The sequence below is a fragment of the Carassius gibelio genome, chromosome A16, assembly GCF_023724105.1.
Source record: "Carassius gibelio isolate Cgi1373 ecotype wild population from Czech Republic chromosome A16, carGib1.2-hapl.c, whole genome shotgun sequence".
Lineage (NCBI taxonomy): Eukaryota > Metazoa > Chordata > Actinopteri > Cypriniformes > Cyprinidae > Carassius > Carassius gibelio.
Genome location: NC_068386.1, coordinates 20812308 through 20828820, shown reverse-complemented (window position 1 = coordinate 20828820; position 16513 = coordinate 20812308). Strand labels below are relative to the sequence as shown.

Below are 16513 nucleotides of genomic sequence, written 5' to 3'. Positions count from 1 at the left end.
TTGTGTGTACAAATCAGGATTAATCACACAGAAGAGTAACAAGTGTGTACATGGCCTAGGAGTTTCCCAAGCAAGTAATTACCAATATTAATTAAATGTAATATGCTGCTAGTAGTAGGGATGTGATTTGGTGTGTGTTTCGCGATATCTGATTGGTCTTGCAAGAACGTGCCAATATCCTTGCAAAACAATTTGTAATTTACATTAGAGCTGCTCAATTAACCTCTTAGCCTGCACCCCGACGCCCTCGTCTTCAAAGCCACTCAACTCGCACGTGTCAGTGTTTATGAATAGATTAAATGAAACGGGACAAATTTAATCTTGACAATCTATGTATCACTATGACAGATTGCTGTTTTTCAATGGAAAGCTTATAAAGACTGTATTTGCTACATTTGTGTAAGCAGTACACATACAAACATGAACATTAGAAACGCTGTACATACCAGATCTATCGTAATAACGAGTCATAAACACATCCACAGCTGTAAATCCCGGTTTAGTTAGGAAAGTAAGGGTCCACTGAACGACATCTCATAAAGCACGTTTAGTCCAACGAAGCAATAACGTTGTAATATGGATCATAATTCCTTTGTTTACGTTTCATTTCTTTAGCTACAGAATTGTTTGCTTCCGTTATGGAATAAGTCACTGTCAGAAACTGCGTCTTGGTAGTAAAAACGCAGCATGGTTTTGCAGCGTATTGTCACAAACCGAATGAGGCGATCCACCGGAAAAAAAGAATGAATGAAAAATAGGCGGAAGATAGTTTATATGAATTTGGCGCTCTCTCCTGAGGGCTCATGACGCGCTCTGACGCACCTCTCAGCTGATGGAGGCGGAACTTACAGCGATCGCCTTTGTCTTTGTTTCTTTTAATTTTCGACAGTTTTTATATATGTGAGTGTTTTATGTTGCATGTGAATATATCTGCATGATTACCATCTGTCTGAGTGCAAATCAGCCCAAATCAGCTCACTATTACTGAATGATCACGGCTATCAAAGTGAACGCGTCTATATGAATAGAGAGAGTGGATTATTTACTTTGGCACATTTGTGTTATTACCATCTGTATAAGTGGCCATCAGCACATCAGCACTTATTTGCATCATAATTCTTTGTAAAAGATGCATTTCTAGCAATCTCAGGATGTTCTGTAATTGGCAAACAAAGTTAAATCTTTTTTTTTATTTTTATTATTATTCTTAGTTTTCTTACTCAAATTATTCTTATTGTATTTTTCTAGTGCTCAAATAAATCATATGATGTCTAAGTTTCTGTCTAGTGTTTTATAATTGAAATATTGTTTTATATTGTTTTATATTGTTTACCGACTAAATAGTTTGTAAAAGCCTTCAATACTATTGGGAAATATATTTTCTTATATTTGGGGGTTGGGGGGTTTAGAGTCTCATAGTCTCATAAAAATATTTGCAGGCGTCTCATTTTTTATGCTATCTTATTCAGATTTGAAATAGAAACTCATGAGACATTTTTTTTTTAACCACACATCATTTCTGTGTTACATACATTTACATAACATAACTACTTGGGATAAAAGTGTATCATTTGGGTATAAACACTTATCCTCTATAGTATCAATCAAAATTAAAGAATCTTAACACTTGTATGTATTTTAATGCTTCTACACCTCCGCCAGGAGGCGACGACAACTGGCCGTTTAAAAAAAGTAATTGTGGATTTATTTATTTTTTTGATTTTTTCTCTCAAATGAATAGATTTTTTCAAGACTTAAGCAATGAACATTTTGTCAGAACCACTAGTAAATTGTGTTATTTTGTTCAGTTTTCTAATATTATAAATATCTCCAATTTATATTTAAAAAACATGAATCTCAACTTTGTGCAGCTCTAGTTGTTTATTGCTGTTTATAATTCATTAAAATAGAAGTTTAATTTCACAAAGCACAAGTTGATTTCAAAATACAACTACATTTTTTTGCATTTTTCAGTTGAATAAAATAAAAATTTTCCCTATACATTTAAATTGAGGATTTCTTTTAAAATAATGTCTAAAAATTTTATTTCATCTCGTTGTTGTGAACCCAGTCTCATCTCGTCTCGTGGGATAGGCGTCTCGTCATACCCATAGCTACTAATAAATATTTTGATGGTTAAAGATCCACAAACAGAACATTCTAAACTGTAATTCTAAAGAGGTTTTATGCAAATATGTAATGGTAAAGACAGAGGAAGCCATACCTGTGTGTGTGCGAATGTGAGCCAGGAAAGCCATGGAGTTGCTGCTCTTGCATACTTTGCCGCAGTACTTGCACACATTGCCCTGGTTTTCCTGCCGTTCTCGGTTTATCTGCTCCGTGTCCTCCAGAACATATTTGTTCACTTCTCTAAGCAGTTCCTCATGTTTCTCTTTGATATGCACAAACAGTTCCTGCTCAGTTTGGCAGGGCTCATTGCATCGGACACATTTAAAGCTGGCGCCTCCTTCTGGAAGGTCTTCAGTGCTTCCATGCTCATTTCGCATATGTGCTGCACTGCTTAAGTGCTGCTGTAGGTTACTCTCCGTGTAGAAGGACTTTCCACAGGGCCAGCAATGGAAATGCTTCTCCTTTGATGGATGCTTCATGGAGATATGAACATTAAGTCCACTTAAACCATCTGCTAAAAAACCACAGTCCTCACAGCGGATTCGTGGAATTGGTTTGATAGTCTTGGTCTCAGGTCCAACCAGTGTTTTAGGCTTTTTGATGCTCTGCTGGTTTAATCCACCTGTAGTTTGTTCTTCTTCATGTGATGCCTGCTTGCGCTCTGCTAATGTTTTTAAGGAATAGATGCAAGCATCAAACTGTATCGCTCTAAGGGGTTTCTCACTAGAGGGACTTTCATCTCCCATATCAGTCATTTCATCTTCATCAAACACATTTTCTTCATCCATATCCTCCAGCATTACATCTTTCACCATCGTCAGTGACTGGACCATGTCAGACACATTTGATTCAGTTGGATTAGTTGAGGATTCTTCATTGTCTTTGTAAGTATTCTTCTCAGCAGATTGGTTTGCTCCATCTTCATTTGCACAATTCTCTTCACCGATCTTTGCTGAATTCTCTTCATCTTTAGTTCTGGCACTTGAAGATGTCAAAATAGAACTGTCATGGACCACTTCTGATCCTGTGATTGTCTCTGGGTCTTCAAATGTAGCAGCCTTAGCAGCCTCAACATTATTAATTCTTTGATTCTGTTTTTTCAGGTAACTCTCATGTTTCTGCTTGTGTTTTTCTGTTGCCATGTGTCTAAACATCTCTCTGCGGGTTACAGTGTAGTAGCTGCATGCTAAACAAACAAACTCAAAGTCTTTTGTGTGCTTACGTCGCACATGGAGAGCAAGAGATGGGGTTGAGTGAGCAACAAAGTCACACTGAGTGCAGGTATTACTCAGGTCATACTTGCTTTTCTTACACGGTACACTGGAGCCATTTTTTTCCACTTCATCAATAGGTGTCTCAATCAATGATACTTTGTCACCCATTTCTGCATCATTTTTCTTTGCTTGACTTGGCTGCTCATCTAGCAGAACTACTCCACTGCCTTCACTTCCAGCTGCTTGCATTCTGTTAATGTGTTTTTTAGTTTCACAGTGGCGGTCCATGTCCCCCTTGGTCACACAGTAATAGCTACACAGCTTACAAACGAAGCTGTATAACCGACTGTGCCTGCGTCGTATATGGACATTGAGGTTGGTGGCATTGGAAGCAACTAGTCCACAGTGACTACAAACAGTCACGTCAGATGTCTTTGGTCTACCTCGCTTCCGTTTGAGAGGAGAACCTTTCCTTACAGTTTCAGCTGGCTCTGGTAGTACATTTTCTGTTTCCTGAATCTCCCCAGCTTCTTTGGAGCTCTGCTCAGGAGTGTCACTCTCATTTATTTCTCTGTCCTCCATTTGATCTGACAGAATCACAAGGATTTTTTCAACACAGTCTTTAAATAAAGGGCTAATGTTTTTCTCCTTGGCCACCTGTTGGTGGACTTCTTCTGAAAGATGAACCTCCATGCCCTCTATGGTGGTGGTGTAGTAATGACAGGCCCTGCAGTGGAAACGGTGCTCCACTGGATGGTGCATTTTAATGTGCTGTGCTAACATTACAGAGTTGTTAGCTGTAAAGTTGCACCTATCACATTGATGTTGTGCCTTGCCTTCAGTCGGATGGGTCAACACGGTTGTCGATGGTGGGAAAACTGATTCTTTAGGTGTCATCTCGGTCTTTAATGAATCCAGATTCTCCAACATCTTTCGGTTGTGCTCATTGCTCATGCACTGCTTCTCCTGATCACACTTCATAACGCAAGAATAGCTACAGAAATCGCATACTTTATTTTGTTTTTTATTATGTTGCCTCTTAATATGCGTGTCTGGGCTGTGTCCATCTATGACTTTATGTACACAACAGGAACATGCATGTAGAGTATTAGGCTTTGAATGCCTTTTACTTTTATGATTCTCAGCATGTCCATCAATGCCACCATTTTGATTGCTTTTCACTTTACTTTCCACATGAAAACTGCAGCTAGCTTGCATATTATCTCCATCTTTAAAGGTCTCATTTGTGTCTTCACCATCCTGACATCTACATGAAGTGGGCTCAACTATTTCCAGCAACATCTGAGTGGGACTGATTCTTCCATCCTCAGAAGTATCAACAAAATTCTCAGATATTACAGCCTCATCTACAAGGAGTTGATGAGTTTGTTCAGTCTCTGTTTGAACCATGCAGGTATCTGATTGCTTGTCTTCCTCTGATATAGAAGTACTCTCCAGTTGGATATCTGAAAGATGTTGTGGTGTCTTCTGCAACGGATTTAACCCTGGTGCAATAATGGTGTCAGAGACGGTGTCATTTTGTAAGCCTCCTTTCTGAGAGTGTTTTCTTGTTGAGTGAATTTTCAGTGCAGTCTGAGTTTTTGCAACAAAATTGCAAAATGAACAAACCAAAGCATCAGTCATTTCTGAAGAGCCACGTTCTTTACACTGTATGGTTCTGGGATGTTCCTCTACTGTAGCTGTCCCCGCATGCTCACTTTCTTCTACAATATTCATACACCCTGAATCATCAGATGCTTTAAAACCTTTAGGTGCAGATGAAACATCTTCTGTACCAGTATCATTGACCTTTTTCTTAGGTTGACACTTTGAAATCTCCTTTCCAGACCTTAATTTCTGCTTTGGATTGTCCATGCTGCTGTCAGTTCACAAGATATATCTACTAAGTTTCATTTAAAGGATCCATAGAAGACTTTTCTGTGAAAAAAAGAAACACCATAAAATTAATCAAGTAGTGGTCTGTTGGATTCATTTACACTCTGTTTTTGGATTTATTCGTGTTTTACACTCTTTCTAGGGCAGTGATTCGCAACCAGGAGGCCAGGGCCCACTAGGGGCCTTCAAGATTACTAATAACTTAAAATATAAGACACAACAGGTGAGCAGGGTTGGAGTCCTCTGCTGGCAGTCATTTGTAGGGTACAATGGGGCTAAAGGCACATCAGGGTAAAAGGTGCATTTGACTCTATTCTCCCTTAAACAACTAAACAATTAGATGGTACAAAAAATTACCTAAGCATTTTTCTTAATCAGTTTTGAATATGCATCGGAAATTTGGCAGATAATTCTGTGCTAATTTGATCCAATATTTAATTTTTTTTTTTTTTTTTACTCAAAAGTTGTAGATTATGTAACATATAAAATTAATAACAATTATTGACAATATTTTGAGACAAAGGTCTTGTTAATGTTTTTCAATTTTGTTGAAATCATCCGATAATGGGTGTATTTCTTTATTAGTGCTACTGTTTGACACTATAATCCACAACATCGTTTTGAGTAGACTACAAAATGATGTTGGCATTAGTGGAATTGCACTGTGATGATTCAAAACTTACTTTTCTGACCATCATGAATTTCAAAGCAGTAAATGACAAGACATCATATCGATTAAAAATGCAGTATGGAGTAGGGCTGCACGATTATTCAAATGCGAGTGTCATGAAGCAGCATTTACTACACAGAGCCATAGTTCACTTACAAGGTAGGCAAAACCATGTTCATAATTGCAATATTTATGAAATCAAAGAAATTGTTCAGTAATTATGAAAGCTGTTCGCATAACTTGTCAGTGAACTACGGCTCTGTGCAATAAATGCTGTCGATTAGCACTGCATTATTATATACTTTATTATAATACAAATTATTATAATACAAACTGAGATAAACCATATATTGTCGCAGTCATGTGTTCATTATTCATGTGGAATTAATGAATATCTTAAACTTAAAGTTAAATCTTCTGTTTATTCAGCAACCACTATTGGGATTTGCTGGATTTCTTTTGCAGGGCGTATTTGGAGTTTCCTCGCAAGTGCGCCCTCTGGCCCTTGGGTGGAGATTTACAATTGATCACAGAACTGTGCTTCCCTAAAAAGATGTGCATTGCAATCGCAGTTAGCCTAAAGCTGCCATTGTTATTTAATTTTGAAGTTATGGCCAATAGGTTTAGGCAGAGATCATTCTAAGAGGAGTGGATTCAATTTGCAACAGACCATTTCAGTAACACTTCAAGACTTTCATTAAGAAATCTAAGAAATAAAGAACAGCAATTGCTAATTGTTTTATCCAATATTCTCCATTAGATAAAGATATGAAAGGTATAATTTAGACATATTGGTACATTGTTCTTAGTAATCTTATTTTGCAAACGATTTTTGCTAAATCACTTAAGGTAGTCTATAAGAGATAATATGCTGGTTAAATTTTTTGAGTAATAGCCCATATATTCAGGTAAATACAAGTGTGGAGGTTGTCAACAATACAATTAGGGGTGCTCCGATCACGATCGGCCGATCGTTATGCGTATCTCGTCAGTAAAGCCGGTTCTCTAATCAGCGGTTAATTCCATCAGGTGCGTGATTTCACATAGAGCAGCTGTTACTACACAGAGCCGTTGTTAATAGAGAAGATGCGCAAATCCACTTCATTTTCAGCGTTTTTTGGCACATCTTCTCAGTTAACAACGGCTCTGTGTAGTAACAGCTGCTCTATGTGAAATCACGCACCTGATGGAATTAACCGCTGATTAGAGAACCTGCTTTACTGAGGAGATGCGCATTAACGATCGGCCGATCGTGATCGGAGCACCCCTAAATACAATTTAACCTATAAAACACAAACTTTTAAACATCCCTGTATAGTGAAAAAATATAAGATTTTCTCTTATAAGACCTATAATGTCATTTATGTTGCGCTGCCCTTATGCACTCGGTTATATGGGAAAATCCAGCAGACAGCTTAAAATGCATATTGCTGAACATCAAAGTGCTATTAGCCTTCATGACCCTACAAGTCCAGTGGCACAACATTTTGTTAAATTTAAACATTCGGTTTCCACACTGCAGTATATTGACATTGGAGCAGTTAAAATTACCTCATAGAGAGGGACTATATATACACATTAAAAAAAAAAAACCACAAAGCCTATTGAAATAGGGGTCGACTGATTATCAGCCTGAAAATTAGCTTTTTTATGATTATCGTATAGGACATTTTCAATACAAAATCACCAATAAAACTACTTAATTATGAAACGTGCTATTTGGCTCTGATACAGCCTGTCAGAACGCACTACTCTGTGGCCTAAAAAAAAACCATTCACAAAATACGCTATTTGTTCCATGTTTTAATTTTAATGGTAAAGCCTTTATTTTCCAAAAAATAAAGGGTTTAACTCTTTAAAATAAAGAGTTTACTGTGGGAGTAAAACACTCAACCAACACCAGACAAGGCAATTTTTGTCAGAGACCTTGTTATTCTTAATTGTGACATAAATTTTTATTTTTACACAAAAAGGGGTTAGCAAGATGAGAAATTCTAAAATCTTTTAAAAACTTGTGTATGTAGTTGAAATTGACATTTTTACCATTTGTACCATTTTTTACAAAAGTTACGACTGAATGTACATGAAAATGTCAAATGGTGTAACCACCAACTAATGAGAAATATTAAATATTTTATCCACCTAGTGTCACAAGTTGTTCAGGCTCACCAACTAGCCAATCCCAACGCACTCCCTCACATGAGTTCTAATCATCGGCACCTGTGCACCATTACCTCATCAGCTCACTGCCACATAAAAGCAAACACACACACCTCTGTCACACTTACCGTCCAATCTCGTAGCTACATAGCGGAATCTTTCCTTTTGTAAGGCTATTTATACAGACTCTAAACAAACCTTGCTACTTACCGATCATTGATACCTCTCCTAGATCCCTGTGTCTCTCCAGCGTTTCTCTCAAGTGTCTTCTCAAGGCTTCGCTCATCACCGCCTTCCATCAGGGACTGGAACCCAGACTCTGTCTCCAAATGGCATCGTTCGACGATTCACAAGGCCTTAAAAACTTTATTCAGCAAGCCACCATATGTGCAAAATCGCATTCAATCCTGCCTCCAGGAGTGCTCACCAGCCAGCCCAACAGCCTGTTCCCACCGTGCCGACAACCAGAACCCTCCTGAGACCGATCCAGAACCTATGCAGACCGATTCCAATCGGCTGATCCCCCAAGAATGTCAAGAAGAATGTCCCACGGCTTATGCCTTTACTATGGAATGAGTGGCCATCATATCCTCAACCGTCCCCTTCGTCCTCCACATCCCGTGGATAGTACTTAAAACCAACACCAATTAAGATGCCCCACTCACCTTTACTACTCAACTTATTGCTGCTCACGACACTATTCCAGTTACTGCCTTCCTCAACTCAGGATCAGCCGGGAACTTCATATCAGCCGGGACCACTGCCACCAGCTCCACCTACCGACCACCAATACAGAAACCACCTACCAAATAGTCTTGATCACAGCCAAACCCTTGAGTTAAAGGAATGTGCAGTTCAGCGTGGGTCCCCTCTAATTGACATTCTCCACACCGAATCAAATCAATCTCCTAGTCCTGGAAGGTTTAACTGCTGATGTCATTCTGGGTTGTCCCTGGCTGGTGCAGCACAACCCCATCATTTCCTGGTCGTCAGGAGAAATCCTACAGTGGGGTGACCAATGTTTTCCATCCTGCTTCCCCAATCGTCCAGCTCCCCTGAAGTCTCCTTCAGAAACCTTACCTCTGAAAGGTCGATCAATATCCCTGAGTGTTACCAGGAATTCCACGATGTCTTCTGTCCTCAAAAAGCCTCACAACTACCTCCTCACTGCCCCTGGGATTGTGCCATTGATCTGATCCCGGGTGAGCCAGTGCCTCGTGAGAAAATGTATCCTGTATCTTTGCCCGAACAAAAGGCCATGGAGAAGAATGTAGAGGAAGCCCTCAAACAAGGTTATATTGTACCATCCAACTGCCCTGCCGCCTCAAACTTCATGGCGAAGAAGGATGGAGGCTTACGGCCTTGCATAGATTATCGAGCACTTAATCAAATCACCATCAAGTTCCAATATCCTCTTCCCACTGTCCCAGCCACCCTAGAACAACTCAGAGGAGCCACCGTATTCACTAAACTAGACCTTTGCAGTGCTTATAATCTCATCCACATTCTTGAGGGAGAAGAGTGGAAGACAGCATTTGTGACCCCAACTGGCCACTATGAATACCGGGTCATGCCGTACGGCCTTGTCAACACCCCCTCCATCTTTCAAGACTTCATGCACGCAGTGCTCCAGGAGTATCTCAACTGCTTCAGGATTGTATACATTAATGACATCCTGATTTACTCCCGGAGCTTCGCCGAACATCGCGTGCATGTAAGATATGTCCTCTTAAGACTTTGAGAATTCCACCTCTCCCTCAAAGCTGAAAAATTTACATTCTATCAGTCCTCCGTTCATTTCCTGGGTTACATCATTAATGAAACTGGTATCCACATGGACGAGGGGAAGATTGAAACCATTACCAACTGGCCACAACCCTCTACCATCGAAGAGCTCCAAAGCTTCCTAGGATTCGCAAACTTCTACCATTGATTCAAAGATTACAGTACCATCACCAATCCCAGAAACAACCTCCTCCGTGACAAGCCCAAGTCTTTGTCCTGGACTACAGTTGCAACCGAAGCTTTCACCACCCTAAAACGGGCTTTCACTACAAATCCCTCCTGGTACATCTGGGCCCTGAACTCCCTTTTGGATGGTGGATGCCTCCGCCACTGGAGTGGGAGTGGTTCTCTCCCAGCGGCAAGGCTCTCCTCCTCGACTCCATCCATGTGCCTTCTTCAAGAAGCTCAGCCTGGCGGAGAAAAATTATGACATAGGAAACCATAAGTAACTGGCCATTAAACTAGCACTGGAGGAATGGTGACACTGGCTCAAGGGGGCGGCTCATCCATTTACTGTCCTCACGGACCATAAGAACTTACAGTATCTCATAGAAGCTAAACGGCTTAATCCCCGCCAAGCTCGATGAGCACTCTTCTTCACCAGATTCAATTTCTAAATCTCTTACAGACCTGGACCTCGAAACATCAAGGCAGATGCCCTGTCCCGTCTCCATGGTCCTGAGGAAGATGCGGAAGAACCCGAGAACATAATACCCACTCAACTTATTTCCAGCCCCATTCAGTGGTCCTCACCGCCAGTCGCCGTGGAAGTCCTTCCTGCTACTCTGCCGGGCTGCCCACCAGGATGTTGGTATGTCCCACGTAACCAATGCACTGCTCTCATTCTGACCACCCATACATCCTTAGATACTGGCCACCTGTGGCTGACGCAACTCTCTCGCTGCTCAAAGACTGCTTCTGGTGGCCCAATATGGCAGCAGATGTCAGAAGATTTGTCCATGGTTGCACCGAGTGCACCATCTCCAAGAGTCCCCGTCACCCTCCTGTTTCCACAGAGCCTGACCGGACAGAGGAACCCCCTCTCCCATTACTCCTGAAAGAAGGAACCATCTGTAAGGTCTAGAAAATCCTGGAATCCCGGAGGCGTGGTGGTAAGCTCGAATACCTAGTCGACTGGGAAGGATACGGCCTGGAGGAACGATCCTGCGTCCCGAGAAATGACATTCTTGATCCCACACTCCTGGAGGAATTCCACACGGCCCATCCAGATCATCCATCCCCTCGGGGCAAAGGGAGACCACCACGCCGTTGGGATGTTCAGCACCTGTGCACCATTACCTCATCAGCTCACCTCCACACACCTGTAACACTAACCCTCCGATATCGTAGCTGCACAGCAGAACCTATCCTGTTGTAAGGCTACTTGTACACACTCTATACAAACCTTGCTACTTACCGATCATTGATTCCTCTCCTAGATCCCTGTGTCTCTCCTGAGTGTCTCCAGCATTCCATTCTCCGAGTTCCCCTCTCCTGTGTGTACCCTGAAGTGTGTGCAACATGTCTGTCCCCCTGGTCACCCCACCGATGGCTCTGGAAATCCCCATCCCATTTGTCCCACCAGAACCAGCTACAACAGTTCACCACCACCACCTCTGCATCTCTCCCTTAATCTCCTTTAACTCCTCTAATAAACTAACTTGCGCTTGCCTTCTGTCCCAGTGTCCGTTTGTTACACCTAGATGGCATGTTAGCTTACTTTAAAATGTCACATGAAAATAGATTTTATTAGAGTTATCTCAAAAAGTATACTTTAATGTGTGTTTGCAATATTCATTTAGCAGACGCTTTTATTCAAAGCGACTTAAAAATGAGGAAAAAAATAAAATAAACATTATTTTCTTAATCTTTGACAAATTATGTAAAAAAAAAAAAAGTTAAAACCATATAATACTAAACTAGATGATTACATTTTATTCCACATTAATTTTTCTGTATATAATTATCTTTTTTATGAAAAATACTGGTTACGCCAATTGACACAAACCAGTTACACCACCTGACCATGTTGCTTCTACAGCCAAAGTCCATTGTTTGTTGAAGAAACAGACACTGAAAATCAAGCATGACTCTCAGCAAGTTTTTTTTTTTTTTCAGTGCAAATCTGGCAAAACGAAATTATCATAGATATTCCGTGAACTCATGTCTCATATTGTAATTACAGTTAAGAAACAATATTTGACAAAAAATAATCATAGTGATGACCAGTGAACTCATGTCTGATATTGTAATTACAGTTTTTGTATTGTAATTTTGTATTGTATTGTGGCATCTATTGGGGAAAAGGGGGCTCTGTTACATCATATTTAGGGGTGCACCGATCAAGATCGGCCGACTGTAAGCACATCTCGTCAGTAAAGCCGGTTCTCTAATCAGCAGTAAATTCCATCAGGTGTGTGATTTCACAGAGCAGCTGTTACCACACAGAGCCGTTGTTAACGGAGAAGCTGCGCAAATAAATGCTGATAATGGACGTGGATTTGCGCAGCTTCTCAGTTAACAACGGTTCAGTGTAGTAACAGCAGCTCTATGTAAAATCACGCACCTGATGGAATTTACCGATTCGGCCGATCTTGATCGGTGCACCCCTAATCATATTGATTATAAAATGTCAGAAATTGAATGAATTGTACTTTACAGATGTAAATTGTAATCTTTGGATAACATTTTTTTCACTGAATTTATGCTCAAATGTACTTAGCCACTTCCTTGTGCTATATTATTAAATCATTCATGCATAAATTACATTTTATTATATGATACTATATATTGCTTAAAGGGATAGTTCACCCAAAAATGAAAATTACCCCCCCCCCCTCCTCCAATGGAAAACCAATCTCCTCTTGGCTTATATCGAAATCCACAAAATCGCTTTGGATAAAAGCATCTGCTAAATGACTAAATTTAAATGTAAACTATCCCTTTAATAATTAGAATTAAATAATAGAGCTTTAATAGTTAAGTTGTAGATGAACCATTTTCTCAAAAAACATAACTTTTAACACTTGAAAATAGTTTCAAATAGTAGGTTAGTTTATATTACATCTTTAATCCGCATTATAAACTAGTGATATTGGACTAAATTGGCCCTTAACAGAAAGGATTTTAATAAGAGTCAAAACCAGTTACACCACTTGACATTTCAATTTAAAATCAAATTTGACATGCATTATCATGGACACCAATGTAAGTACATGGCCTTGGTGGGAATTATTCACATTTAATTTTTAAAGTTTACTCATTTTCATAATAATAACAAATTATCAATGTATTTCTGAGGTCATACCATTTTACATGTATACCTAAGAATACCTTACCATACCCTAAAAATGTCAAATTATCCCACATTTTAAGGAGTTACTAATCTTTGCATTCAGCAGTTAGTATCTCCTTCTCTGTGATATAATTTCCTGTCATATGGCTACTTGAATAGTGTTTACACCACCTTGGCACTCAAGGAATTTGACTTGAAAATGGTGCTCCATATACTTTTATTTACTATTAATAGTACTAATGTAAGGTTATGCCAAACTAGCTGATCTGGTGTTTTATTGAGAATTTCAGTTTTAAAACAATTTTTTTTTTTTTGGTACATGGTTTTTACAGTTACACCACACTGACATTTTTGCAATAATCCCCCAAATATTCTTTCAAAATTAAATTAAAACCAGAAATTTTAGACTTGGTCCACAAAAAAATAAGAATGTATGCAATTAATTTGTAAATTTATTTTTTATTCCTAATTTTAATAATTTTATTCCTTTTAAATTTAATAAAACCAAATATTATATATATATATATATATATATATATATATATATATATATATATATATATATATATATATTTATTTATTTATTTATTTATTTATTTATAAATAACGCCACGTCATAGACCCATATATCTGTTCAAAATATTGGTTATTCCCTCGAAAAACACATATCGGTCAACCCCTACATTGGATTTATACTTTGAATACTTTATCACCTAATAGTCTTAAAGAGTTTGATATTCATCCTTTTCTTCATTAATGATTATGATTGTATTTGTATTTTGATGTAAAATTCCTGAAGTCAGATTTTTGTAAGAGATTGTCTTGATTTGTTTAGGTATTTGATGTTTTCACTTTTATTACAGTTATGTGATTTGTTGCCCTTGTGTTAAGGTTTTTTCCCTTCCCTCTTGTTTTTTAAAATATTTGTTTAACAAAAATTTTAATTACAGTACGTTTATTAATAATTTAGTAATTTAGCAGACAATTAATCTAAAGCGATTTACAAATGAGTACAATGTAAGCAAACAAAATCAACAAAAGAGCAATGATTTACATTTGCTATATAACAAGTCTCAGTTAGCTTAATGCAGTACACATAGTAATTGATTTCATTTTTTATTTTATTTTTTTAAATATAATAAAAAGCTAATTGATAGTATAGAAATAGAATAGAACAAGCTAGTGTTAGTTTTTTTTTTTTTTTTTTTTTTTTTTTTTTTGCTTTTGTTCAGCAAAAGCATTGTTGTTTGTTCAATGCATTATTGAAAAATAAATTATTATAAAAAATACACAGAAAACACAGCAGGGAAAATATTTGTTTGATCCCCTGATGATTTTGTAAATTTGCCCACTTACAAAGAAATGAAGGGTCTGTAATTTTCATGGTACATTTATTTTAATTGACAGACAGAATACAGACCAAAAAATCCAGAAAAAACACATTATATAAAAGTTGGAGATTGATTTAATTATTAAGTAAGATTTAACTGACTGTGTTTATGTTAATACTTTCCAAGATGGGTATTTTGACATAATTTTGTGTGTATTTGACCGAAAAATAAATTAATTCAGTACTCATTAGCTGTTTGAGGGTCGTTTGTGTTTATGTTTCATTAAATGATGAATATTAAATGAATGTAAAACATTATCAGTCATTATTGGACTGAAGTAGAACCTAACGTTACTTCAAAATAAACAGTTAATTTAATGGCGTTCTGACAGATGAATAACTCTGATCATATGTGAGAATGAACATGATAATTGAAGATCAACGTGCATGATTTTAAAATGTGAAATTAACTTTTTGATATTGTATTTGTTCACTGTGTTATTTTAATCCAGTTAGAATGCCTCTTTAATCGATTCTCTATTATGATAAACTATAAGCATTTAAATAACCACTGTAATTAATAATGAAATATTCATAATACAACAGAACCTTGATGTAAAACTGGTTATTATAACTTTATTAACACTCATGATTGCACGGTTTCATTTTAAAACGTTTTAATTACGTAAAAAATTGTAAAGACTGTCGTGTTATAGCACAGCAACAACGAGTTTCACTTGTAACGTTACGGGTTTTATTTGGCCGAAACCGTCTTTTTCGAGAAGTTGATGGAAACAACTTTAATCAGCAATATTAAACTTTACATCATCCTTTTGGCTATGTGTATCTTTTTGCTCTGACATAAAACAGTTTCCTTTTTTACTTCCTAGTACCTTGCCTGACTCTTTATTTTGCTGGCCTGGTTTTCGTCCAGTCACAGGGCTAGTTTCTTGCATTCGACCAATTGAAACACGGGAGAGGCGGGTCTTCGATCGAGTACTGGAAACGACGGCGGCACAGAGGCCCCAAAAGCGCATTGAACATGACTTACAAATCCTTCACATTACGCGCTAGTAAGCGGCAGGAACATCATTAACATGCATATTTCATGCTTCCAAACGTCATATCTGTGTTCACGTTGTCAATAAAAGTAATATTTGAGCGTCATTACCTGAAATGTTGATCGTATTCTCTCACTTCGCGCGTTCTGCTCTTGGTCACAAACAGCACACCGTAGTCTGCTAGCTATTACGTCACAAGAGAATTGAGCACAGCCAGAGATCTTCTTATTAAGGGAGGAGATAGGAAACTCAAACTGGTTTATTTGGATCACGTGCTCCAATCGCTCTTCCCGAAATGGCTCACTCTGTCTTTTTTTTTTTTTTTTTTACAAATTTTATTAACATTTTGTCAAAGTAAAATTTTATAACGTAAACAAAATGTAATCAATATACAGCTTCATAAATCTGATCTTAACAAGGTGAACAAAATAAGAGACATTAAAAGATCAGAGAGAGAGAAAAAAAAAACAGATACATAATTGAAAAACACTTAGGGTCTGCATTAAGGTTAAAATAATGAAATAATTTGATTGTTTTGTTTAATTTGTTGTTCTTTTTTTAATTTTCAATGCTGTTCCAATATTTTTTAAGGTCTGTAATTCTGAAATTGTAAAAGGAGGGTTTGCTTCTTTGCCAAGTCATTTTGTGCAGATAATATTTAGCTAAAATAATAATTAAGTTAATTACATATTTTTCATTGGCTGATAAATTTGGCTCAGTGACTATAAGTAGTATTTCAAATTTACTTTGAGAAATATTCTTTTTTATCTTTTGGGGAATAAATCTTTGTAAATGGGACCAAAAGGAAGCTACAAGGGGACAATAAACAAAATCATGCTCAATGGTTTCTCCTTCACATCCACAGAATGTACAAAAGTTACACACAGTTGGAAATAAAGTACAGATGTTTGCTTTTGAAGGGTAATATCTGCGAACAATTTTGAATAAAACTTCTTTGATTTTATTTACAAT

General features: G+C 37.7%; 1 protein-coding gene across 1 annotated transcript in view; it reads right to left on the bottom strand.

The window, feature by feature from the left end:
• Positions 1–15743, bottom strand: part of znf407 (zinc finger protein 407) — a 45231-nt gene extending 29488 nt beyond the window's left edge. Inside the window, exons 1-2 of the mRNA XM_052617534.1 lie at positions 15652–15743; positions 2225–5282 (exon numbers count right to left, since the gene is read on the bottom strand). Of these exons, the coding sequence (XP_052473494.1) occupies positions 2225–5219 (2995 nt within the window). The 5' untranslated portion in view covers positions 5220–5282; positions 15652–15743. The remainder of the gene's footprint in view (positions 1–2224; positions 5283–15651) is intronic.
• Between the last annotated feature and the right edge of the window lie 770 nt (positions 15744–16513).